Source organism: Schistocerca piceifrons, chromosome 7, assembly GCF_021461385.2.
Source record: "Schistocerca piceifrons isolate TAMUIC-IGC-003096 chromosome 7, iqSchPice1.1, whole genome shotgun sequence".
Taxonomy (NCBI): domain Eukaryota; kingdom Metazoa; phylum Arthropoda; class Insecta; order Orthoptera; family Acrididae; genus Schistocerca; species Schistocerca piceifrons.
Genome location: NC_060144.1, coordinates 188,371,011 through 188,398,867, shown reverse-complemented (window position 1 = coordinate 188,398,867; position 27,857 = coordinate 188,371,011). Strand labels below are relative to the sequence as shown.

General features: G+C 43.1%; 1 protein-coding gene across 1 annotated transcript in view; it reads left to right on the top strand.

Annotated features, from left to right (window-relative positions):
* LOC124805541 overlaps positions 1-21,811 on the top strand; it is a 33,459-nt gene extending 11,648 nt beyond the window's left edge. The window contains exons 2-4 of the mRNA XM_047266109.1: positions 1,150-1,402; positions 10,850-10,961; positions 21,741-21,811. Of these exons, the coding sequence (XP_047122065.1) occupies positions 1,150-1,402; positions 10,850-10,961; positions 21,741-21,811 (436 nt within the window). The remainder of the gene's footprint in view (positions 1-1,149; positions 1,403-10,849; positions 10,962-21,740) is intronic.
* The last annotated feature ends 6,046 nt before the right edge of the window (positions 21,812-27,857 follow it).

Here is a 27,857-nt window from a genome sequence, read left to right as displayed (position 1 = left end):
AGGTAAAATCTGTGAAACGGGACGCATACAGAATGTCTACAAGGCGCGGCGGCACGCTAACAGATCTACTTGCTGTGTGGGTCTTTAATTATGCCGTGCCGTCCCTACATGGAGTATTTTGGACGTCTCAGAGAAGAAGTGCCGCCAATAACTGAAAAACAAAGGAGGACAGAAAAACGATTTGTTCATTCATCACTAAGTTGAACTGTCGCTGGACGTGACCGATATATTTAGATATGTATTGGTGTAATGACTTGGAAATTCGAGACAGGTTACACTGTATTGTAAGATTATTCAAGATGACTTAAAACACAACAGTTGTGTGAGAGAATGTTGAGCTATAATTTTTCGTAGCTTTTGGACGTATTTAGAAGTCTCTTACAGAATCGTAAAAGAACCGTGCATGGTAACGAGTAGCTTTGATTAGCAAGTCCACAACATCAAGAAATCATCAGAAAACGAATGTAATTGAGAATAATTCGAAGTAAAACTTGCGCAAGCTACCTAAAAAGAGACAGAACCGTAACACCATTATCAGCATTAATATTATACGTTGCAAAGAGAAACAACACACTAACGTCTGGAGGTTTGTCATGCTTCCGGTGGAGGGCACATTAAACTTTTGAGAAGGGCAAATGAAGACTTTTATCGTAACGAAACTGTAAAAGTTACCCAATCGTTGAACTTACATGCATGTAAAAGATATATCCTTATAAAATCGTATGGTTCTTTTGAAAATAAAAACTTCTAATCCTGAGCGTAAGTTGAAACTTACCCCAAGCTTCTATCTTCATTCGTGTAGAACAGTCTTCTGAAATCGAGTGAATCTTTTTGTAACACCTTTGGTCCCAGACATTTTTACTCTCTCCCCTCAAACAAAGCACCCCAGATGTCGCCTAAGTCTTAAGTGATTTAATGAAACGACACGTAGGCCTAATCTCAATTTGCACATCCCGCCAATAGTTTGAACCTCGTCCATCGCAAATGGAATTGCAGTGCCTTGACTACTGTACACTCTCGTTCGATCTTGAGCCTGAAGTCAGAAGTTAAGTTAAACATTGAATCTTCAGATATCGATGAGATTGCAATATTAAGCACATGTCTTTAGGTGTGGATATACTAGTGGTGATAAAGTGTTTTTCCCTTTAGCACTGTTGTGTCAGAATCATTGGAAAACGTCAGAGTGGTACTGAGTGCAACCGTGCAACGTGACGACCGGTTAGGCTGGGCTGCACACGGCACCACAGCTGGGCTGTGCCATATATCAAGACTGAAGGCGGCGCCTATCATCGACACATCAAGAGTCGCTATTATCGATCTGTCGCAGATAACCAGAGTCCCTTCCAAACAGGAGACATGCCTCCTCCGTCGTGCTGCGCCAGTTGCTGCGGAACTACCGAACGTGAGTCACTTACCTGAACCATCAAACTTTCGGTATACTGTGAACGTGTAAACTGAGCCGTATTCATACGAGACTCATATTTAATTTGTGTATTTAACGAAATATGAGAGCTGTCGACCTCGGTAGCTGCGTGGTCAGCGCGTCAGATTGCTAACCGACTTGGCCCGGGTTCGTTTCCCGGCTGGGTCGGATATTTTCTCCTCTCCTGGACTGGGTGTTGTGTTGTCCTTACGTTCATATCGTCTAATTGACTATCCACTATTGACACGGCTATATGGACGTGTACTGAAATCCAATACATTAAAAAGTGTGATCATTTAATTCTCTCAGCGCCAAGCCCGTAGATTCTATGGGCCGCGCTCCCTTCCAAAAACGCCAAGCCCGTAGGTTCTACGGGCCAACATATTTTGTTGATTACAAAGCGCTACGCTTTGTTTTTGCACCCCTGACTATCGATGCACGATGTTCATACCGTTATTTATCAGCTGCACTGATAGATTGCGTGAATGTGCGTCTTGTTTTCGTTCGTTATGAGTCATTGTTATCGCCTGCGGATCGAGCACGTTATTCGTATTTTGTGTAAGAGAAATGGTGCACCGTGTTTTACCTGAATAAGAAACTGTCGATCTACCGAATTTTGGAGACATCGTGTAGAATAGTCTTCTGAAATCGAATGAAACTTTTCGTAACATCTTTGTTTCCAAACATTTTTACTCTCTCCCCTCAAACAAAGCACCCTAGATGTCGTCTAAGTCTTAAGTGATGCTCTAGATAATGAAGATGATTTGGACGCCACAGGTGTCTTTGAAGACGACTACAGTACAATGAGTTCAGACACGGAACTGTAAAATGGTGGAGGAAACTTTTTTCATTTGTCTTAGTACAAGTATCGAATGCATTTTGGTCACACGGTTCCCTTCAGACCAAGAAAGTGACAATAACTGATTTCACTGTCAATCTTGCCGACAGTTCCAAAAAACCAAAACGGACCTGCAGGCTGACTGACACACAGACATTTCCTGCAATATTTACCACCCACAAGCAAAGAATATGCCTCCCATATATGTTATGTTTATTCTTCAAAATCAAAGAAAGAAAGTGAGGAAGCATCTCGCAAGGAGACATGTTATCAGTGCGATCAGTGCTGTGTGCCTTTGTATATGCAAGCCTGTTTTAAAATATTTCATACGAAAATGCAGTATAAATCCACGTAGAAAGTGCTATTGTATTTAAAAACGATATTCAGCATTTTAATTATGTATTTATGAACGCATTTTCTCTCCCTATAGGAATTTATGACTTTTTTAATTTTACGAAAGCGATGTCATGTATAATAATATAATTTGTCCATGTTTTATCAGACAGGATTCTGTTCATACCTGCTTCTTAAAGAAGACAAAATGCCTTAAATTGGTGTCGATCTTTGGACACAGCTGAAATTGTCTGGATTCTTCGGACATGGACAAGTATTGCGCCGGTACTGACAGCGTTAACATAGTAATGTTTGATAAGTGCTGATTTTGTCCCCAAAGCGATTCATAACAAAATGGATTGAAATGAATGTATATGAGGATACCACGTTCAGTCAAAAAATAATGTTTTGTGATTCGTGCATTCTTCCATTTCACCCACTAGGTATCCATTGTCAGGTTTTTCTTTTTGCAGCGTCAACACTTACCCTTTTAAATGGTTTGGTAAATTTGGATATTATTACACTGAGGTGGCACAAGTCATGGGATGCCTCTTAATATCGTATTGCGCCTTCTTGTGCCGGCATAGTGCAGCAGCTCGACTGGGCATAGACCCAACAAGTCGTTGCCTCTACAGCGATCCACAACTGCGAAAGTGTTGCTGGTGCAGTATTTCGTGTACGAAATGACCTCTCGATTAAGTCCTATAAATGTCCAACAGGATCCACGTCAGGCGAACTTGGTGACCAAATCATTCGCTCGAAATGTCCAGAATGTTCTTCAAACCAGTCGCGAACAACTGTGGCTCGGTGATGTGGCGAATTGTCATCCATAAAAATACTATCGTTGTTTGGGAACATGAAGTCCATGGATGGCTGCAAATGGTCACCAAGTAGTTAAACAATCATCGGTTCAGTTGGACCAGAGGACCCAGCCCACTCTACATCTACATCTATATCTATATCTACATCTACATCCATACTCCGCAAGCCACCTGACGGTGTGTGGCGGAGGGTACGTTGAGTACCTCTATCGGTTCTCCCTTCTATTCCAGTCTCGTATTGTTCATGGAAAGAAAGGTTGTCGGTATGCCTCTGTGTGGGCTCTAATCTCTCTGATTTTATCCGCATGGTCTCTTCGCGAGATATACGTAGGAGGGAGCAATATACTGCTTGACTCTTCGGTGAAGGTATGTTCTCGAAACTTCACCAAAAGCCCGTACCGAGCTACTGAGCGTCTCTCTTGCAGAGTCTTCCACTGGAGTTCATCTGTCATCCCCGTAACGCTTTCGCGATTACTAAATGATCCTATAACGAAGCGCGCTGCTCTCCGTTGGATCTTCTCTATCTCTTCTATCAACCCTATCTGGTACGGATCCCACACTGGTGAGCAATATTCAAGCAGTTGGCGAACAAGTGAACTGTAACCTACTTCTTTTTCTCCAGACTGCATTTCCTTAGGATTCTTTCAATGAATCTCAGTCTGGCATCTGCTTTACCGACGATTAAGTTTATATGGTCATTTCATTTTAAATCACTCTTAATGCCTACTTCCAGATAATTATTGGAATTAACTGCTTCCAGTTGCTGACCTGCTGTATTGTAGCTAAATGGTAAAGGATCTTTCTTTCTTTGTATTCGCAACACATTACACTTGTCTACATTGAGATTCAATTGCCATTCCCTGCACCATGCATGAATTCGTTGCAGATCCTCTTGCATTTCAGTACAATTTTCCGTTGTTACACCCTCTCGATATACTACAGCATCATCCGCAAAGAGCCTCAGTGAACTTCCGATGTTATCCACAAGGTCATTTATATACACTCCTGGAAATTGAAATAAGAACACCGTGAATTCATTGTCCCAGGAAGGGGAAACTTTATTGACACATTCCTGGGGTCATATACATCACATGATCACACTGACAGACCCACAGGCACATAGACACAGGCAACAGAGCATGCACAATGTCGGCACTAGTACAGTGTATATCCACCTTTCGCAGCAATGCAGGCTGCTATTCTCCCATGGAGACGATCGTAGAGATGCTGGATGTAGTCCTGTGGAACGGCTTGCCATGCCATTTCCACCTGGCGCCTCAGTTGGACCAGCGTTCGTGCTGGACGTGCAGACCGCGTGAGACGACGCTTCATCCAGTCTCAAACATGCTCAATGGGGGACAGATCCGGAGATCTTGCTGGCCAGGGTAGTTGACTTACACCTTCTAGAACACGTTGGGTGGCACGGGATACATGCGGACGTGCATTGTCCTGTTGGAACAGCAATTTCCCTTGCCGGTCTAGGAATGGTAGAACGATGGGTTCGATGACGGTTTGGATGCACCGTGCACTATTCAGTGTCCCCTCGACGATCATCAGTGGTGTACGGCCAGTGTAGGAGATCGCTCCCCACACCATGATGCCGGGTGTTGGCCCTGTGTGCCTCGGTCGTATGCAGTCCTGATTGTGGCGCTCACCTACACGGCGCCAAACACGCATACGGCCATCATTGGCACCAAGGCAGAAGCGACTCTCATCGCTGAAGACGACACGTCTCCATTCGTCCCTCCATTCACGCCTGTCGCGACACCACTGGAGGCGGGCTGCACGATGTTGGGGCGTGAGCGGAAGACGGCCTAACGGTGTGCGGGACCGTAGCCCAGCTTCATGGAGACGGTTGCGAATGGTCCTCGCCGATACCCCAGGAGCAACAGTGTCCCTAATTTGCTGGGAAGTGGTGGTGCGGTCCCCTACGGCACTGCGTAGGATCCTACGGTCTTGGCGTGCATCCGTGCGTCGCTGCGGTCCGGTCCCAGGTCGACGGGCACGTGCACCTTCCGCCGACCACTGGCGACAACATCAATGTACTGTGGAGACCTCACGCCCCACGTGTTGAGCAATTCGGCGGTACGTCCACCCGGCCTCCCGCATGCCCACTATACGCCCTCGCTCAAAGTCCGTCAACTGCACATACGGTTCACGTCCACGCTGTCGCGGCATGCTACCAGTGTTAAAGACTGCGATGGAGCTCCGTATGCCACGGCAAACTGGCTGACACTGACGGCGGCGGTGCACAAATGCTGCGCAGCTAGCGCCATTCGACGGCCAACACCGCGGTTCCTGGTGTGTCCGCTGTGCCGTGCGTGTGATCATTGCTTGTACAGCCCTCTCGCAGTGTCCGGAGCAAGTATGGTGGGTCTGACACACCGGTGTCAATGTGTTCTTTTTTCCATTTCCAGGAGTGTATATTGTGAATAGCAACGGTCCTACGACACTCCCCTGCGGAACACTTGAAATTACTCTTACTTCGGAAGACTTCTCTCCATTGAGAATGACATGCTGCGTTCTGTTATCTAGGAACTCTTCAATCCAATCACACAATTGGTCTGATAGTCCATATGCTCTTACTTTGTTCATTAAACGACTGTGGGGAACTGTATCAAACGCCTTGCGGGAGGCCGGCCGGAGTGGCCGAGCGGTTCTAGGCGCTTCAGTCTGGAACCGCTCGACCGCTACCGTCGCAGCTTCGAATCCTGCCTCGGGCATGGCTGTGTGATGTCCTTAGATTAATTAAGTTTAAGTAGTTCTAAGTTCTAGGGGACTGATGACCTCAGATGTTAAGTCCCATAGTGCGCAGAGCCATTTGAACCTTGTGGAAGTCAAAAACACGGCATCTACCTGGGAATCCGTGTCTTCCATTTCACACACTATGTATCCATTGTCAGATTTTTCTTATTGCAGTGTCAAGATATTGCCCACACCATTATGGAGCTACCACAGTTTGCATAGTGCCTTGGTAACAAATTTGGACGCTGGCTTCGTGGGGTCTACACCACACTCGAACCCTACCATTTGTTCTTACTAACTGAAATCGGGAGTTATCTGACCAGGCCATGGTTTTCCAGCCGTTTAGGTTCCTACCGATATCACGAGTCCAGGAAAGGGGCTGCAGGCGATGTCGTGTTGTTAGCGTAGCACTCGCGTCGGTCAACTGTTGCCATAGTTCATTAAGGCTAAAATTCGCCGAACTGTGTTAACAGGTACCTTCATCGTACGTCCCACATTGATTTCTGCCATTATTTCACTGAGTTTTGCTTGTCTTTTAGCTCTGACAACTCTACGTGAATGCCGCTGCAATCGGTCGTTAAGTGAAGGCCGCTGGAAACTCCGTTGTTCGTAGTGAGAGTTAATGCCTGAAACGTGGTATTCTCGGCACACTCTCGACACTGTGGATCTCGGAATATTGAATTCCTTGACGATTTCCGAAATGGAATGTCCCATGCGTCTAGCTCCAACTGTCATATCTCGTTTAAAGTCTGTTAATTCCCGTCGTGCAACCATAATCACGTCAGAAACCTCTTCACGTGAAACACCTAAGTACAAATGAAAGCTCCGCCAGTGCACTTTCCTTTTATACCTTGTCTACGCGATACTATTACCACCTATATACATACTTATATGCATATTGCCCTCCCACGACTTTTTGTCACCTCAGTGTATGATAAAAATAGCTTATTGTTACATATATGTACTATCACATCAGTTTTTGTCAACTCTAGGGTAAAAATGTATTTACATAAGAGACATGTTGGCAAATGTAAGAAAAGATGTATCATGAGGTGAATTTAAAGGATCTAAAGTGGAATGGCGCATGGTTTAAATAGTGATTTTTGACTGAACATGGTATCTACATATTCAGGTGGATTACTAGTCGCGATCTTTTGCATCCAAATGAATCAGATTAAGTTACAAACGGATTGACGGCAAAATAAAAAATGTGTTGAAAAGATAGTTGTTTTTCTCCAGGTAACTTAGTCTTTGTATTTTAGTCTTCAATATACATCTGTACTGTCATACCAAATGCAACGGAGTAGTAGTTCAACGACTGAAAAGATTTTGCCAAACTATTTTGTGAATATGCATTCATCTGCTGTGTCAATTGATTGAATATTTGGAATCGTTATCTCCTTAATATACGTCGTGATTATTTTGACATGAAAAAAGATCCGCTAGTGAGAAATTGGATACTGAGGTTGGATGGGAGAAAAATTATATAGCCATACAACTCGTTCACATCAACCTGCTTAACCCATAGTGGTACAGAATCTCACTATGCAAGTCTAAGCAAATACAAATGATTACAGACAACAGAAGCAGAATGTAATGGACACACCCTGAAGGAGGATCCATGTGTGAAGATCCTAGACATCTAGATGGAAAGTAAACTGAAGTGCCACCACCATGTGGATAAGTTAATGGCAAAGCTCAGTTCAGCATGATTTGCTCTTATTTTTGTCCTGCTTACTTCTACTCAGATCTGTCCTGTGGTATAATCACCCACAGCCGTAACCGAGCTCACTAACGCACGCCTGTGCCATGGTACTGGGCTTAAAGGTGTTGTTGTTGTGGTCTTCAGTCCAGAGACTGGTTTGATGCAGTTCTCCATGCTCTTCTATCCCGTGCAAGCTACTTAATCTCCCAGTAGCTACTGCTTAGTGTATTCATCTCTTGGTCTCCCTCTACGATTTTTACCCTCCACGTTGCCCTCCAATACTAAATTGGTGATCCCTTGATGACTCAGAATATGTGCTACCAAGCGATCCCTTCTCCTAGTCAAGTTGTGCCACAAATTTCTCTTCTCCCCAATTCTATTCAATACCTCCTCATTAGTTACGTGATCTACCCATATAATCTTCAGTATTCTTCTGTAGCACCACATTTCGAAAGCTTATATTCTCTTCTTGTCTAAACTATTTATCGTCCACGTTTCACTTCCATACATGGCTACTTTCCATACAAATACTTTCAGAAACGACTTCCTGACACTTAAATCTATACTCGATGTTAACAAATTTCTCTTCTTCAGAAACACTTTCCTTGCCATTGCCGGTCTACATTTTATATCCGCTCTACTTCGACCATCATCAGTTATTTTGCTCCCCAAATGGCAAAACCCATTTACTACATTAAGCGTCTCATTTCCTAATCTAATTCCCTCAGCATCACCCGACTCAATCCTACTACATTCCGTTATCCTCGTTTTTCTTTTGTTGATATTCCTCTTATATCCTCCTTTCAAGACACTGTCCATTCCGTTCAACTGCTCTTCCAGGCCCTTTGCTGCCTCTGACACAATTACAATGTCATCGGCGAACCTCAAAGTTTTAATTTCTTTTCTATCGATTTTAATTCCTACTCCGAATTTTTCTTTTGTTTCCTTTACTGCTTGCTCAGTATACAGATTGAATAACATCGGGGATAGGCTACAAACCTGACTCACTCCCTTCCCAACCACTACTTCCCTTTCATGTCCCTGGACTCTTATAACTGCCATCTGCTTTCTATGCAAATGGTAAATAGTCTTTCACTCCCTGTATTTTACCCCTGCCACCTTTAGAATTTGAAAGAGAGTATTCCAGTCAACATTGTCAAAGGCTTTCTCTAAGTCTACAAATGTTAGAAACGTAGGTTTGCCTTTCCTTAATCTATTTTCTAAGATAAGTCGTAAGGTCAGTATTGCCTCACGTGTTCCAACACTTCTACGGAATCCAAAATAATCTTCCCCAAGGTCGGCTTCTACCAGTTTTTCCATTTGTCTGTAAAGAATTCGTGTTAGTATTTTGCAGCCGAGGCTTATTAAACTGATAGTTCGGTAGTTTTCACATCTGTCAACACCTGCATTTTGAACTTCCTGTCGATCTCATTTTTGAGACGTTTGCCTGCTTCATTTACTGCATTTTTGTATTTTCTCCTTTCATCAATTAAATTCAATATCTCTTCTGTTACTCAAGGATTTATATTAGCCCTCGTCTTTATACCTACTTGATCCTCTGCTGCCTTCACTATTTCATCTCTGAAAGCTACCCATTCTTCTTTTATTGTATTTCTTTCCCCAGTCTTGTCAATCGTTCCCTAATGCTCTCCCTGAAACTCTCTACAACCTCTGGTTGTGTCAGTTTATCCAGGTACCATCTCCTTAAATTCCCACCTTTTTGCAGTTTCTTTAGTTTTGATCTACAGTTCATAAGCCATAGATTGTGGTCAGATTCCACATCTGCCCCTCGTGATGTCTTACAATTTAAAACCTGGTTCCTAAATCTCTGTCTTACCATTATACAACCTATCTGAAACCTTCTAGTATCTCCAGGCTTCTTCCATGTATACAACCTTCTTTCATGATTCTTGAACCAAGTGTTAGCTATGATTAAGTTGTGCTCTGTGCAAAATTCTACCAGGCGGATTCCTCTTTCATTCCTTACCCCCATTCCATATTCGCTTACTATGGTTCCTTCTCTTCCTTTTCCTACTATCGAATTCCAGTCACCCATGACTATTAAATTTTCGTCTCCCTTCACTATCTGAATAATTTCTTTTATCTCATCATACATTTCATCAATTTCTTCGTCATCTGCGGAGCTAGTTGGCATATATACTTGTACTTCTGTGGTAGGTGTGAGCTTCGTGTCTATCTTGGCCACAATAATGCGTTCACTATGCTGTTGGTAGTAGCTTACCTGCATTCCTATTTTTTATTCATTATTAAACCTACTCCTGCATTACCCCTATTTGATTTTGTATTTATAACCCTGTATTCACCTGACCAGAAATCTTGTTCCACCTGCCACCGAACTTCACTAATCCCCACTATGTGTAACTTAACCTATCCATTCCCTATTTAGATTTCCTAACCTACCTGCCCGACTAAGGGATCTGACATTCCACGCTCCGACCTGTAGAACGCGTTTTCTTTCTTCTGATAACGGCGTCCTCTTGAGTAGTTCCCGCCCGGAGATCCGAATGGAGGACTATTTTACCTCCGGAATATTTTACCCTAGAGGACGCCATCATCATTTAACCATACAGTAAAGCTGTATGCCCTCAGGAAAAATTACGGCTGTAGTTTCCCCTTGCTTTCAGCCGTTCGCAGTACCAGCACAGCAAGGCCGTTTTGGTTAGTGTTACAAGGCCAGATCAGTCAATCATCCAAACTGCTGCCCCTGCAACTACTGAAAAGGAACCACACGTTTGTCTGGCCTCTCAACAGATACCCCTACGTTGTGGTTGCACCTACGGTACGGCTGTCTGTTATCTCTGAAGCACGCAAGCGTCCCCGCCAACGGTAAGGTCCATGGTTCATAAGGGGGGGGGGGGGGGGATTTGGGGGATTTTATGTGTAACACTTAAAAACAGAGTACAAGTATGCTGACATATAGAGCAACTGCACAACTACACGCAGATTCTTTGTTTGTGTTTCAGCTTGTACAGCCAACTGTAAATGCAGCTCTTCCTGCAATTGTACGAAGTGTCCGTGTGGCAGCAAAGATTCGTCAGGTACCAAGTGAGCTGTTGGCACTGCACGCAGAAATGGGTAAGCATCGCTCTAACTCATCAGCTTTTGTCACACTGTAGACATTTCTTGACAGTCTATAAAAAAGAATTCTAAAGAAACGAAACAATGACACAACCCGGCTCGAGATAGGCGAATGAAAGACGGCCATGTACGTAAAGGGGGAGCTAAGTAAATAGAGCTGAAATTGCTTAGGGCTGCCAAGAGACGTTCCAGGCAAGATGAGGGCAAGGAATTAACCCGTACTGCAAGACCTATAGCGTGATGTCTAGAATAAGCAAATACACAAAAATTTGGCGTAACTATCTGATCTGTAAGTCAGTTCAAATTTCGGAGGAAGGCAAGAGCATTGCTACTATAGGCTTATGTCTAGTAATCACTATGATGTCAAAACCAACCTTCGAGTAGAGTGCAGTCTTTTCTTACGTCACTGAATCGGCTTACAGTGAAAGCTTGGAAAGGGTTATAAGGAAGGTATACGTCCTCGAAGGAAGGATGAGAGTTGAGAGGAATGTTCCGATAAAACGAAGTCATCCACGTATCAAGCGGCGATGCTGTAAATCATATCCTATTGCCAGTGACATCGAACAGGAATACCTCAGGAGTTAGTATAGCGTACAGCCATGTACGTAAAGGGGGAGCTAAGTAAATAGAGCTGAAATTGCTTAGGGCTGCCAAGAGACGTTCCAGGCAAGATGAGGGCAAGGAATTAACCCGTACTGCAAGACCTATAGCGTGATGTCTAGAATAAGCAAATACACAAAAATTTGGCGTAACTATCTGATCTGTAAGTCAGTTCAAATTTCGGAGGAAGGCAAGAGCATTGCTACTATAGGCTTATGTCTAGTAATCACTATGATGTCAAAACCAACCTTCGAGTAGAGTGCAGTCTTTTCTTACGTCACTGAATCGGCTTACAGTGAAAGCTTGGAAAGGGTTATAAGGAAGGTATACGTCCTCGAAGGAAGGATGAGAGTTGAGAGGAATGTTCCGATAAAACGAAGTCATCCACGTATCAAGCGGCGATGCTGTAAATCATATCCTATTGCCAGTGACATCGAACAGGAATACCTCAGGAGTTAGTATAGCGTACAGCCATGTACGTAAAGGGGGAGCTAAGTGAATAGAGCTGAAATTGCTTAGGGCTGCTAAGAGACGTTCCAGGCAAGATGAGGGCAAGGAATTAACCCGTACTGCAAGACCTATAGCGTGATGTCTAGAATAAGCAAATACACAAAAATTTGGCGTAACTATCTGATCTGTAAGTCAGTTCAAATTTCGGAGGAAGGCAAGAGCATTGCTACTATAGGCTTATGTCTAGTAATCACTACGATGTCAAAACCAACCTTCGAGTAGAGTGCAGTCTTTTCTTACGTCACTGAATCGGCTTACAGTGAAAGCTTGGAAAGGGTTATAAGGAAGGTATACGTCCTCGAAGGAAGGATGAGAGTTGAGAGGAATGTTCCGATAAAACGAAGTCATCCACGTATCAAACGGCGATGCTGTAAATCATATCCTATTGCCAGTGACATCGAACAGGAATACCTCAGGAGTTAGTATAGCGTACAGCCATGTACGTAAAGGGGGAGCTAAATAAACAGAGCTGAAATTGCTTAGGGCTGCCAAGAGACGTTACAGGCAAAATGAGGCCAAGGAATTAGCCCGTACTACAATATATATATATATATATATATATATATATATATATATAATCTGTGTGTGTGTTCTGCAAGTCAGTTCAAATTTTGGAGGAATGCAAGAGAATTCCTATTATAGGATTATGTCTAATAATCACAGCGCGCCAGTATTAAACCGGAATTGTCGCGTGACTTCCACAGCCGCTCTGTTTGTTGGAAATACTATCCACAGTGCATTCAAGAGCTAAAATCGTGGGGGCAATTTTTGTCACTGTAAGACTATAGTTGTGAGACAAGTGCTGGATACGGTAAATTAGTTAATGTGGGAGTTTAATCTAGTCGATCTGTTGAATGTACACATATGTCGGGCAGTTTTCATGTGCAGATAATATTTACGTACGCCATTCTGGATCATTACCACGCGATTACACAGATCTCCAAGTCATTGTGTTTGTTTTTTGAAGTAGCCCCAATAGGAATCCGAAGTATTGGTACCTATGTCACCGATACCAGTACGATGTTTTCACTGTGACGTAAGAAAACACTGTACTCAATCCGAAGGTTGGTTTGAACACCACAAAGATTTACTGGTCACAGTCCTATAGTAGATAGGACTTGCATTCATCCGAAATTTGATTTGACTTAGAGACCAGATAATTGTTTTAAATTTTGCTGTACTCGCTTACTTTAGACATCATGATTAGTAAATCATTTCCAGTAAAACGAACGAAGATTGATGCTCACAAACTACAGTTCAACTCGTTCCCACCTACATCGGATAGGCACCGAAGAGAACCTGTTTAGGACTGCCCGAAGAAAGGAGTGTAAATCACTTGATGTTATCCTGAAGTTTCTTCGAAGCATAGCAAAACCGTTTACTGCAAATCTTTGTGAAATTGAGAGTGGCACTTACAACAAGGGCTCCTATTTTATTGTGCCATGAAGATACGCAAATACACAAAGTCCTTTTTTTCTACGAGACTGTAGTCTGTATTTGTAATTCAATGTTCTGTCTGTGCTTGCATGACCACTCTCATCTCCAATCACTGTTGAGTTCTACTTTTACGATTCCATACCTCAATCGGTTAAAAAGGAACCCTTATGGGACCACTTTGTTGTTCGTCTGTGTGGCTGCTGTCTGTCCGAGTGTTAAAAACAATTTTTTTTCTCAGAAACGGATCAATGTATCACGTAGAAATTTATGCACGTACTAAAGTGTATGGGCCCTTTGTGTTGTAAAAAAATCTAAGTTTCCAAGTCAGTACAATCAAAAGATACGGTCATTTATGTTACATATTTTGAGACTAGCAAACTTACTCATCAAAACCTGTAGGGTACTTCCCGTTGACCCAGAATCATGAAATTTGGCAAGAAGCAAGGTTTCGCAGCACAAATAAAGGAAAAAATCCGAAAAGTGTTAGTTCTCTATTACACTACACGAAAAAATATTGCATTTTCTATATCGCTCTGTCTATCCATCATTCTCAGGAACAGTAAGACATATTAAGTTGAAATTTGTATCAAAGACTGAAAACTATGGCCCCTTGGCAATATGAAACATTGAAGCTTCTAAGTCAATAAAAGCAAAAGATATGGCCGTTTATGTCATATTTTGATATTCGAAAACGCACTCAGCAAAACTTATAGCTAGTTACATTTGGCCTTGAACCATGAAATTTGGAAAGAAACAAGGTTTCCCAATACGAGTAAAGGAAAAATCCAAGAATTGTGAATTTGTTATTATATTGCACAAAAATGCCCCCTGCGGGTCCGGAGTAAGAATAGGCCCGAGGTATTCCTGCCTGTCGCAAGAGGCGACTAAAAGGAGTCCCTCCCCCTCAAGGAGGTAGTTTGCGCCTGCGTCCGGAGACGGACGGTTCAACGACTTATATTTGTGGTCATTTTGGTTTTTCGCTTATTCTGGTTTCTTCCTTCCTTTGTTTGTTTCCTTTCTTTGTCCTTCTCCATCTCCCACTGTTCTCCTTACTTTTTACCTTGCCTTCTTCTCCTTGCCTTCTTGTCCACCCTATGGTCTCCGCCTCGGCGTTTGAGACAGTCTGCCCTTTCTCTCCCTCTCTCCCTTTTTTTTTCCTATTCTTCTTTCCTCCCTGTGCGTGCCTGAAGGCCTACCCACGCGTTCACAGGCGTAGCCGGTGACGGGGTAAAGCGTAATTCCCCGCCCTGGGTAGACAAGTAGGGCCCGTGTGTACTCCCTCGTAAAGGCCAGGCCCAGGGAGGGGTGATTGACTGAGCTGACACCTTCCGACCATGCCGATTGGTCCCTCCGACCGTTTCTCGGGAGGTGTGACATGGGGTGTCAACATTCACCTAAGGCGGGAGCGCCCTCTGAGAGGGTCCCCAAAAGGAAGGAGCGCGCCATCGGAGACGCTGGCAATCATGGATTTCTCTTCTTCTTTTCTCTCGATTTCTGCCCAAAAACGGAAACTTGACCAGCCACCAGTCACGAAAGTACTACCGCCTGCCCCAAAGTTCCTCGTAGTTTCTAGATCTGAGAACGGAAAGGATTTTTCATCTGTCAACCCTTTCGTTATTCAGAAGGGCGTAGATGCCATAGCCGGACCTGTCAAGTCTTGTACCAGGATGCGTAACGGTACCTTGTTGTTGGAAACTGAGAGCGCCTTTCAGGCACAAAAACTCGTTCGGGCCACATTCCCTGTACACATTCCCTGTCCGGGTGGAGGCTCACCGCACTTCGAATTCGTCGCGTGGTGTGGTATTTACTAGATTACTCGACGGATTGACTGACGAGGAGATTCAGTCTTTCCTCGCTGAGCAGGGCGTGACGGCTGTCCGTAGGATCATGAAAAAGGTCGACAATGACCTTGTACCGACCCGGACACTTTTCTTGACCTCTGATAGTGTTCAGCTGCCGTCGCGCATCAAAGCGGGCTATGAGGTTATTTCTGTTCGCCCCTATGTCCCGACACCTACGCGCTGCTACCAGTGTCAGCGTTTTAACCACATCCGCCAGTTTTGTTCTAATGCGGCTAAATACGTCACTTGTGGCAGGGACGCCCATGAGGGTGACTGTCCACCTCCGTCTCCTCGTTGCGTGAACTGTCAGGGTGACCATGCAGCGTCCTCTCGCGACTGTCCCATCTACAAGGATGAACGCTGTATACAGGAAATTCGGGTCAAGGAGAAAGTGTCCACCTCGGCTGCTCGCAAGCTTTTTGCTAGTAGGAAGCCCACGCTGCTCCCAGCGGGGAAATACAGTACCGTCCTCGCCTCTCCTCGGCCTACCAGGGAGGTATCGACGCAGACATACGATCTGACCTTTAGCGCTACGGTCGTCCGTTCGGCCAGTGCTAAGAATGCCCGGTCGACGTCTCCTCTTCCTCCCGTCACCCCTAAGACATTCAAGCATCTTCCTCAGCTTCTGCCAAGGCTAATACCCAGAAGTCAGATGCACGGGCCTTCCAGAAGGAACCGTCCCGTGAAGACTTCTTATGTATCCTGTACTCCCAGCCATCGACCAGTACTTCGACTAAACGACCTTCCAAGAAGGCTCATAGGAAGAAAAGTTCTCCTTCTCCGCCACGGCGCGTTTCTTCTCCTGCGCCACCCAGCGGTTGCCGCCCCAGGCCGTCATCCGTTTCGCCTGGCCGCACCGCTGGTAGCCGAACATCTGGCCGTTCACCGGCGGAGGAAGCTCCCCCTCCCGACCATCTTAACATAGTGGCCGACGAACCTATTGAAAAAATGGACGATTACTCTCCGCCTATTGATAGCGGGCAGCAGTGCTCGCTCGAAGCCAGGCCCTCAGTGGCCTTTGAGGTGACCCCTTCTTCATTCTCCCTTTTTCTTTTTCTTCTCACGATGGCACTTCTTCGTTGGAATATTCGCGGCATTCGCTCCAACCGAGAGGACTTAAAGTTGCTGCTCCGCTTGCACCGTCCGCTCGTTGTAGCTCTCCAGGAAACGAAGCTACGCCCATGCGATCGTATTGACTTGGCACACTATACCTCTGTGCGTTTTGACCTACCCCCTGTTCCAGGTATTCCGGCTCATGGAGGGGTTATGTTGCTGGTCCGGGATGATATCTACTACGATCCCATCACATTGCAAACTGATCTGCAGGCAATTTCCGTCCGAATTACTGTCCCCACTTTCACATTTTCCATTTGTACTGTTTACGCTCCATCGTCGTCTGCCGTTACCAGGGCAGACATGATGTAAATTATTGCTCAGTGCCCACCATCCTCTTTCGGGTTCTCCAGCATCCTGAGAGGCTCCCTGTTAGCAGACCTTTTCAACCACCTCAATCTTGTCTGCCTCAATACTGGCGCCCCTACTTTTCTTTCGGACACAACTCACACCTATTCCCATTTAGACCTCTCTATATGTAGTACCCAACTTGTACGACGGTTTGAGTGGTACGCTCTTTCTGATACGTATTCGAATTACCACTTCCCTTGTGTTATCCATCTCCTGCATCATACCCCATCTCCATGCTGAACTAGTTGGAACATCTCCAAAGCAGATTGGGGGCTCTTCTCTTCCAGGGCGACATTTCAGGATCAAAATTTCGCAAGCTGCGATAGCCAGGTCGCACACCTTACGGAAGTCATTCTCAGTGCTGCTGAATATTCCATCCCTCATACTACTTCTTCTCCACGTCGCGTACCGGTCCCCTGGTGGACCGCAGCATGTAGAGTCGCTTTACGTGCTCGTCGACGTGCTTTAAGCACCTTTAAACGCCACCCTACGATGGCGAATTGTATTAATTATAAACGATTACGTGCGCAGTGTCGTCGTGTTATTAAAGAAAGCAAGAAAGCCAGCTGGGGTGCTTTCACAAGCACCTTCAACAGTTTTACTCCTTCTTCTGTTGTCTGGGGTAGGCTGCGTCGGCTATCTGGCTCTAAGGTCCACTCACCAGTTCCTGGCTTGACAGTCGCGAATGACGTCTTTGTGGCCCCTGAGGATGTCTCCAGTGCCTTCAGCCGATCTTTCGCAGAGGTTTCAAGCTCCGCTCTTTACCACCCTGCCTTTCTCCCCCGAAAACTGGCAGAGGAGGCAAGGCCACCTAACTTCCGCTCCTCGAATCGTGAAAGTTACAATGCCTCATTCACCATACGGGAACTCGAAAGTACACTTGCCCAGTCACTGACCTCCGCTCTGGGGCCTGATTCTATTCATATTCAGATCCTGAAGAACCTTTCTCCTGCGGGTAAAGGTTTTCTTCTTCGTATTATAATCGCATCTGGACTGAGGGTCATGTTCCCACATGCTGGCGCGAATCTATTGTTGTCCCGGTTCTTAAGCCGGGAAAGGACAAGCACTTGCCTTCCAGTTATCGACCCATTTCCCTTACCAGCTGTGTCTGTAAGATGATGGAACGAATGGTTAACTCTCGTTTGGTTTGGCTGCTCGAATCTCGATGCCTACTTACCAATGTACAATGTGGATTTCGTAGACGCCGCTCTGCTGTTGGCCATCTGGTTACCTTGTCGACCTTCATTATGAATAACTTTTTGCGGAAGCGCCAGACAGTGGCTATGTTCTTTGATTTGGAGAATGCTTACGACACCTGTTGGAGGGCGGGCATTCTCCGCACCATGCATACATGGGGCCTTCGCGGTCGCCTCCCTCTTTTTATTCGTGCATTTTTAATGGATCGAAAATTCAGGGTACGTGTGGGTTCTGTCCTGTCCGACGCCTTTCGCCAGGAGAATGGGGTGCCACGGGGCTCAGTTTTGAGCGGCGCTCTCTTCGCCATAGCGATCAATCCAATAATGGATTGCCTCCCAGCTGATGTATCAGGCTCCCTTTTTGTGGACGATTTTACCATCTACTGCAGAGAGCAACGTACCTGTTTCCTGGAGCGCTGTCTTCAGCCTTGTCTTGACCGTCTTTACTCCTGGAGTGTCGCCAATGGCTTCCGTTTTTCTGCCGAGAAGACGGTCTGTTTTAACTCCTGGCGCTACAAAGAGTCTCTCCCACCGTCCTTACATCTCGGTCCCGTTGCTCTCCCATTCGTGGAGACAACAAAATTCTTAGGTCTTACATTTGACAGAAAACTTAGCTGGTCTCCACATGTGTCATATTTGGCTACCCGTTGTACCCGCTCCCTAAATGTCCTCCGTGTTCTCAGCGGTACGTCTTGGGGAGCGGATCGAACCGTCCTACTTCGCCTGTATCGGTCGATCGTCCGCTCAAAGCTGGATTATGGGGGCTTTGTATACTCCTCTGCACGGCCGTCCATCTTACGCCGCCTCAACTCTATACAACATCGGGGGTTACGTCTTGCGATTGAAGCGTTCTATAGTAGTCCCGTCGAGAGTCTTCATGCTAAAGCCGGTGAATTGCCACTAACCTACCGGCGCGATATACTGCTTTGTCGGTATGCCTGTCGGCTATTGTCAACGCCCGACCACCCGCCTTATCGTTCCTTTTTTGACGACTCTCTCGACCGTCAATACGGGTTGTATGTATCTGCCCTGCTACCTCCTGGAGTTCGCTTTCGTCGCCTCCTTCAGCAACTTGATTTTCCACTCCCTGCAACCTTTAGAGTGAGCGAGAGCCAAACGCCACCTTGGCTCCAAGCTCAGGTTCACGTTCACCTTGACCTCAGCTCGCTCCCATAGGAGGTTATCCCAGCTTCGGTATACCGCTCTAGGTTTGTCGAACTTCGTTCGATGTTCATTAATACGATCTTCATTTATACAGATGGCTCTAAGACCAAAGACGGTGTCGGGTGTTCTTTTTATTGTCGGGGCACACAGTTTCAAATATCGGCTCCATGGCCATTGTTCGGTCTTCACAGCTGAGCTATTTGCCCTCTATCAGGCTGTTCTTTACATCCGCCCCCACAGACATTCTGCTTATGTCATCTGCTCTGATTCCCTGAGTGTTCCGTATCCGGTCCACCCTTTCGTGCACCGGATCCAACGCTCTCTTCAGCAGCTGGCGTACGACGGTTCTCCGGTTACCTTTATGTGGGTTCCTTGCCATGTCGGTATCCCTGGGAACGAAGCTGCAGATGCCGCGGCCAAGGCTGCGGTCCTCCAGCCTCGGACAGCTTCTTGTTGTGTGCCTTCATCTGATTTTAGCAGGGTCATTTGTCAGCGCATTTTACCGCTGTGGCATGCCGATTGGTCTACACTTACTGAAAACAAGCTTCGGGCCTTGAAACCTCTCCCCACGGCTCGGACGACCTCTTCACGCCCTTCTCGGAGGGAGGAGGTTGTTTTGGCCCGGTTACGGATTGGACACAGCCGGTTCAGCCACCGCCATCTGCTGACGGCTGCGCCGGCACCGTTCTGCCCATGTGGGCAATTGCTGACGGTACGCCACATTTTAACGTCCTGTCCGAATTTTAATACACTGCGAATTGATCTTGGCCTGCCATGTACTCTGGATGAAATTTTAGCGGATGACCCAGGAGCAGCTGCTCGCGTTCTTCGTTTTATCCACTTGACAAACCTGTCTAAGGACATTTGATTATGCTGTTTTCTTTTACTCCCTTGCCTGTTAATGTGCCTTTTATAGTGTTGTCCTTTTTAGTTGCTGTTTTAACCTTGTGCCTCGCAGTGCATTCATAACTTAGTCTGGGCGCTAATGACCACTGTAGTTGTGCGCCCTAAAACCATAAAAACAAATATTGCACAAAAATAGTTTGTCGTTTGTTTTCCGACACTGTGTCTATCCACCGGTCTGTCTATTAAGACCCCTTTTACTCGGGAAAGGGTTGACGTATGAAGTTGAAATTCATGTCAAATACTAAGGTCTATATTTCCTTGGTGATCTAATAAATGTAAGCTTCTAGGTCAAAGCAGTCAAAAGATACGGCGATCTATGTAGCACATTTTGATGGTCGCAAACTCACTTACCAAAACCTGCAGGGTTCTTGCCGCTGACCTAGAATCACGAAAGTTGGTAAGAAGCAGGATAAGTAAAGCGAAAAAATCGAGAGAATGTTAATTTGTAATTATATAAACCGAAAAAAGTGTTGTTAGACTACAAACTTAAAATTAAAACAGTCTGGAAAGTCTTCGAACTTTAGGGACCGATATCTTGCCAGTATTGGTGTTCGTAACAGGCAAAAATCGTCGAGATTATTGATTTCCTGGGTGAGTGAACTGACTATGTACATAATTAACTTTCTACAGAACCCACAGAACGCGAGTCGTACTCTCACCTGGTCAACTGTTTATACTCTATTTCCTCTATAGTTGGTATGACAAGATTCCTTGGCTACAAATAGTCAGACTATGTGGGAATTCTAAAATAATCTAAATTCATTGTTGAAATTATTTATACTACGATTTCTCTGTATACATGATTTAGTATTTGTACCAAACGGTTGTAATAGACTTCAATAAACCCAAGCGAAATACTAAAAAAAAAAAAAAAAAAAAAAAAGACAGATAGCAGCAGATAAAAATGTAAGACTTCCGTCCTTAAAAATATTTCAGTGTGTGATAAATCATTAATTTGCTGCATTTCATAGTTCAGAATTCGATGTTTTTCGAGGACGCTCACTTTGGCGAGTTAGGAAGCTATTTGGCAATGCCACCTGTGCACAATTTATTAAACTAGAGATTCGGCTGTACTGACGAGCGCAGTGCAGAGCTGAAATGTAGCGATTGGTCTTCCTTTAATAACAAATAACAAAAAGAAACTACATCTGAGCTGTGACACTAATCGAAAACAAGCTAAGTGACCTTGCATTTCTCTCTCCAAAGCTTTTAAGCCTAGTTCATTACAGACATCTAATGAAAATTGTTGACTATGAGAAGGATGTACAAAATTCACAGAGCTTCTGAACGATGTCTATCTGCAGTAGTTCAAAATCTGCCGTGCACTTATGGACAGACCACAGCTACCACGTCACTTTTGGAGGCAGTATGTTCAGTCCATAAGTGTTCACAGTCTTTGACTAGAAGTAATGTTTGCAACGGTACACATGTATGAGTATTCATAAATGTCAAGCCAAAGATACGATCATGAGTGCATTGTCGAAGGAGATTGCTTCATTTTCGAATTCCTTCATGCAATGGTAAAAATGGCTCCTTATTTTTAAGGTTGAATTACACATGGAACATTCAGGACTAAATTCCACTTTATTTATATTTTCAACACTTGTGCCTAGAAATGATACTTTTATCCATGAATGTTTCTTTGTTCCTTGTTCCAGGTGTAACGACATGGTTGTTGCCTTCGACAAGGATGATGACCACCTCTGCTATGATTAAAAACTTTGCATAGCCTATGTTTAAGAAAAATAAAGTTTTTGAAATGTAACAACGCTGTCTCTGCTTATTTATCTCGCATAGACATATAAAAAAGCACACTAATTCTTTGATAATTTAAATGCACACTTCTACAATAGTAGATACTGTACTGGAACTGGGACCAATGACTACTGGAATTTCTTTTCCACCTGTAAAAATTTTCGCAAATGGGTGCAGCCATACTATCCTTGTCCGCCCTGATAGTGTGACGGATTGCCGTCCTATGGGCCTGTGTTCGATTCCCGGCTGGGTCGGGGATTTTCTCCTCTCAGGGATTGGATGTTGTGTTGCCTTCCATCCAGTGCGCAGGTCGCCCAATGTGGCGTCGAATCTAATAAGACCTGCACTAAGGCAGCCAGACCTGCCCCCGCAAGGGACCTCCCGGCCAATGATGCCAAACACTCAGAGAACACCCTGAAAACTTTATTGATATTATAAAGCAACTAAAGAGATAAAATAAACAAACCATAGATACTCACACACATCCATAGTAACAGCAGAAACACCATACAACGAAGGTATGCCATCCAGAAAACATCACAGATCATATACTATTACAAAATTGTTACGTAAAAATAAGAAATTAAAATAAAATATAATAATCTTAACACAAACCAGACAATATTTCAGTTAAAAACATAATCAGAACCAAACTTAAGAAAACAATCAAAACATTAACGTATTTCCACACATCACCTACTTCTAGTGGTAACTATGTAGACATGTAATATCACTGATCCACTGTCATCCATGCTGTCAAGAGAGAAAATAGAGCACAAAAAATGACAAATCTATATCTTGCAAACGAATAGATTGTATCAATAAATAGAGTGTGCAGAATACAAATTGGAATTAATCTGTTACTGTTTGTTTTAAACAGACAAAATAGATTAACAACTTCAGTTAATTAGCCATAGATTGTATCTTGAAGAAGCTCATTGTGATGCATTTAAATAATATTCTGAATCATTCGTCAGTGGCACAACTATTTAAATACTATTACAGAACAATTATACTGCGTATTTCATTCACATATCGGGACAACGTAAGTAAGTTTGCATGAAAACGTGTTGATAACTGTGCTGACCAATATATTAATAAACCAAAAGAATCTGCAAAATTATCATCAAACGTATAACAAAACAAAATAAAACCTGTCACATTGCTACAATTAGTTATCATGGGAAGAACGTAAATATACACACGAAACATGGGGTAAGCATCGTGAAGATAGGTTACATGATGAATATATAGGCAAACTTATAACGAATACCAGAGGACATAAAGTCAAAGAAAATCACAGTGCAGAAACAGCGAAAAAAGTCTTTTAGACTTCTTCTGTGATATCATTCGAGTGTCCTACATTTGGAGGCCATTATTTACAGTGAACAAGGATCTGTTTCTGTAGCATTCCCTAGCAAACACGTCAATAAGATTTCATCTGATCATACACGAAAATTCCAATATCCTAAATGATATACAGTGTTAGTATATTCTGCTGACCGATTTTCGACTTACGAATCCCTCATCAAACTTGAAATGACTATCACGTCAAAGAGGGTACAATATGTGTGAACACCTTGAAAAATTTGTTACACTTCAAGAGTGAGGGGAAAATACAGAGTAAATGTCATCCTTAAGAGTACAGTGGTAACGTAACTGAAAATGTTAAACAGTAAACAAGTACAAAGGGAACAAACCAGAAAACATTAACACTAACCTTCAGGAAACAGTGAGTGAGTATGTGTGTGTGTGTGTGTGTGTGTGTGTGTGTGTGTGTGTGTGTAAGCAGATGATGATGAAGTGAGTAGGTGGTCATAAAACGAAACTGTTTTTATTATAATGAAATATCAGTTATACTACTCTTTATGCGAGTTTTATTGCGCAAATCACAGACAGCTCATTTCGTCCCATTGCCATCATCAGGTATTCGGTAAATACGTTAATAGGTGATAGTCTTGATATTGAAAACAGTGACTATGATCGTAATGGTATTATACATTCGATTGGTGTTTTTATCTTTAGATACTGCCAATTTGTTGGAATTTGTATTTAGACTTTGTTTGGACGTTCCTTATAGAATTACTGTTACATATGATTGCTAGATATAGATTTGTCAGTTTTTGTGCTCTATTTTCTCTCTTGACAGCATGGATGACAGTGGAGCAGTGATATTACATGTCTACATAGTTACCACTAGAAATAGGCGATGTGTGGAAATACGTTAATGTTTTGATTGTTTTCTTAGGTTTGGTTCTGATTATGTTTATAACTGAAATATTGTCTGGTTTGTGCTAAGATTATTATATTTTATTTTAATTTCTTATTTTTACATAACAATTTTGTAATAGTATATGATCTGTGATGTTTTCTGGATGGCATACCTTCGTTGTATGGTGTTTCTGCTGTTACTATGGATGTGTGTGAGTATCTATGGTTTGTTTATTTTATCTCTTTAGTTGCTTTATAATATCAATAAAGTTTTCAGTGTGTTCTCTGTGCTTGAGGTCGGTTTGTTCTTAAAGTAAATTTAGAAGACTATTGTGTGCATGTGAATGTATCTCCGTTTCTTCAAGGATAGTCATGGAAAATGGAAATGAGTGTTTGGCATCATTGGCTGGGAGGCCCCTTACGGGGCAGGTCTGGCCACCTTGGTGCAGGTCTTATTACATTCGACGCCACATTGGGCGACCTGCGCGCTGGATGGAAGGCAACACAACATCCAATCCCTGAGAGGAGAAAATCCCCGACCCAGCAGGGAATCGAACCCGGGCCCATAGAACGGCAATCCGTCACGCTATCAGGGCGGACAAGGATAGTATGGCTGCACCCATTTGGGAAAAAAAGATATTTGTGTTCAAACACAAACTTTTGAACCACCCAGAAGTTCTGGCAGCGATGTCGTCCAATCCATCGACCAGGGAAGACACAACTGAGATGCATCCGGATGTTAACAGTGAAGTGGACTGGAGCACCACCATGTAGCAGCCACATAACTTTCGGATCATCAATTGCACTTCTTCCAGCAGGGGAGGCAAACTCACCTGCAAGAAACGACTATAGTTTCCGGGCTGTTAGGCGACATGGAACTAAGACTGGGCCCAAAATACGGCCGCCAATTACCCCTGCTCAATGCTGATGATTCGTTGTCACCACACCATGGTGGCTCTGCACACTACCCACGCATGACTTTTGAAAGCTGAATGTATCACTTTGCGCAAAGGTGACCTCATCTGTGAATAGGATGGATGGCACAAATCCCGGAACTGTGGTTGCCTGTTGGTGAAACCAGTGACAAAACTGCTCCCAATGTTGAATGTCTGTCGCTAGTAAGCCCTGCACACACTGTAAGTGGTAAGAGTAGTAATAAATCTCATGGAGAATGTTCCATTCGGTCGTCTGGCTCACCCTGTACTGGCGTACCAACAGCCTGGTACAGACACGGCGGTCGCTTTCCACAGTGTTAACCACATTATCCCCAAGTCAGTTTTCAAACATATCGGGTATGTCCTTCATGATTTCCTACTTCCTGAAACGATCCTGTCTCAGACAAATGGTGAAACACTGTGCAAACATTGAATGCTGTGACTGTTGTTGGCGACCACAAGTCTCCTGATACAACCTTGCTGCCAGCCGCCCGTTGCCCTTTGCCTTTTTGTAAGTAAACTCCGTGTCGAAAAGCTCTCAAGTCGACTACGGAACCATTTTTTATAACGCTGTATCACATCCACTATGGGGTGAGTCAGCAAGAGAAGTGAATCGGACATAACATTACCAGTTACTATGACTGGAGAAGGCGCCAGAACATCACGTATGAGGAACAGTACCACCCTCTAGGAGGAAACCATGCATACTGTAACTGTGGATGTTTGGCACAGTGCGTATTAAACTGCAGTCTCTTTAACAGAGTATAGTTGAATAAATGGTCTCTAGCATGGAAATTATGAATTTCCGAACATAAGTTCATTAGACCTTTCTTGTTCCATGTGTGTAAAAACTCACCCGGTATAATTTGAAATCTATAGATCTTATTTGCAATACCTCGATTTTATTACTCCACAGAGACTTGATCTGCTGGGGTTATTATAAAAATAGATTTTTGTTCTTACTAGTAATTTCTATTAGTCACACCAAATCATAATCCTTGCCAAGATGGTGATTTCACTTTAGCACATTTTCCATAGTTCCTTGATTTGAGTTTAATGCTAGAATGCAGTATGAATTAGATGTTTAGAATAAAGGTTGCAGCTAAGTGTTTTGCAATATAAAGCTTAAAATTTTATTTATAAATAAACATTCAAATGTTTTATGACATACAAGTCACCAGATAATATATTAATGTGAACAATATTAGTTCATAGTTTAATACTTAAAATCGAATCTGTACATAAACATTTATGTATTTAATGAAATACAAATGTATAGGTAATGTATTAACATGATTTAAAATATTTAATATTTCCACTCAATATAAAAATGTGCAAAGTCAACTGATTGTTCAAGTTTTAGATTATTTCTGAAATTATTCATGCCACCAATAAGAGAGCTCACAGTTACTGCAAATGGATTACATACCATAATATGTGAGAAATTAACTCCTTACTGTATTATAATGATATTTTAACTTATCTGTGTTCATCAGGATTACACCATTTGCCGTGACTATGATAGATTTTCTAACCTGCGTAGTACTCAGCAAGCAAAGAGATACTATATCATTGTGTTGGGCTGAAGACAGTAGTTGTATCTTATTTTAATTTTTTTTCTTCTCCGTTAACCTATGGAATCATCTTTATAACTCTCACAGCTAAAATAAATACAATATTTATTCCACTAAGATGAACAATGTGTATACTGTTTTAAGTAGATAGCTGTGCATGTTGCAGAAGCCTCTTTAAGATAATTGAATTCCTACAATCACTTTCCAAAGCATTTATCTAAAATGTTATTTGTGATTAGTAATGCAATTCAATTTCAGACAATGTGCAGTTTACAGAAACCCATTACGAAACTAAAAAGAAATACCAAATATCTTTAGGAATTGACATTAAATGTAAAATTAAAAATTTTCCAGTTCTATCATCAGTTGCCTTATTAGCTACCTCTTCCACAAATTGTCTGAGTATCAGAATGCAAGGAGTGAAACCTCTTGTTAGCTACATGACAAACAACAATGAGTAGACTAGATTTACATGTTCTTCTGTAGGTGTGTAGTAAGGAAATCATCAAAGATGTAGAACATGTCATAAAACAAGAACATATACTAAACATTCAGAAGAAAGAGATATGTTAAACTTCTGTTCTACGAGTTCTGCTCGTACAGGTCTCACAAACCACTTAAATACACACTGCACTAAGATACATTTAATTCTTAGGGTATTATTACCATGAATCATTTTGCAACACTTATTTATATTGACCCTGTTACTGCATTGAAGATGTGTAAAAGTCATATTTTATGTAACACTCAAATTAGCCATTGCATAAATCTTGGTACTAACAATAAGAAAGTACAAATGGATATCATTGCTAGAAGGTCATGGAGTGACATTATTTTTCTAAGAATCAGTCAGCATAAAGCTGTATTTAAGATATCTGAAGACAGCAGTCCACTTGCTTGTATGAATGTGTGGTATGTGTGTGTGTGTGGTGTGTGTGTGTGTGTGTGTGTGTGTGTGTGTGTGTGTGTGTGTGAGTGTGTTTGTTTGTGTGTGTGTGTGTGTGTGTGTGTTTTAGTGTATATTTAAGGATTGGCTTTGGTAGTTGGCATTGTATGTTGGAAGCTATAGAAACTTAGTAGGATATGTAATTTTTTTTACATTTACTTATTGAATATGGATGCAACCATGGGAAAAATAGAAAATATGATGTGTATAGGAAAAATATTGGGAAAATATTGAAAAATATGTATACAAAGCGGGGTTACAGGATATTTTGTATTTATGCAGCAAGAGTAATCAAAATTTGCATCTTTTAATACAAGGTGAGCGAGATGTTATGTAACCGTAAATTTAAAAAGA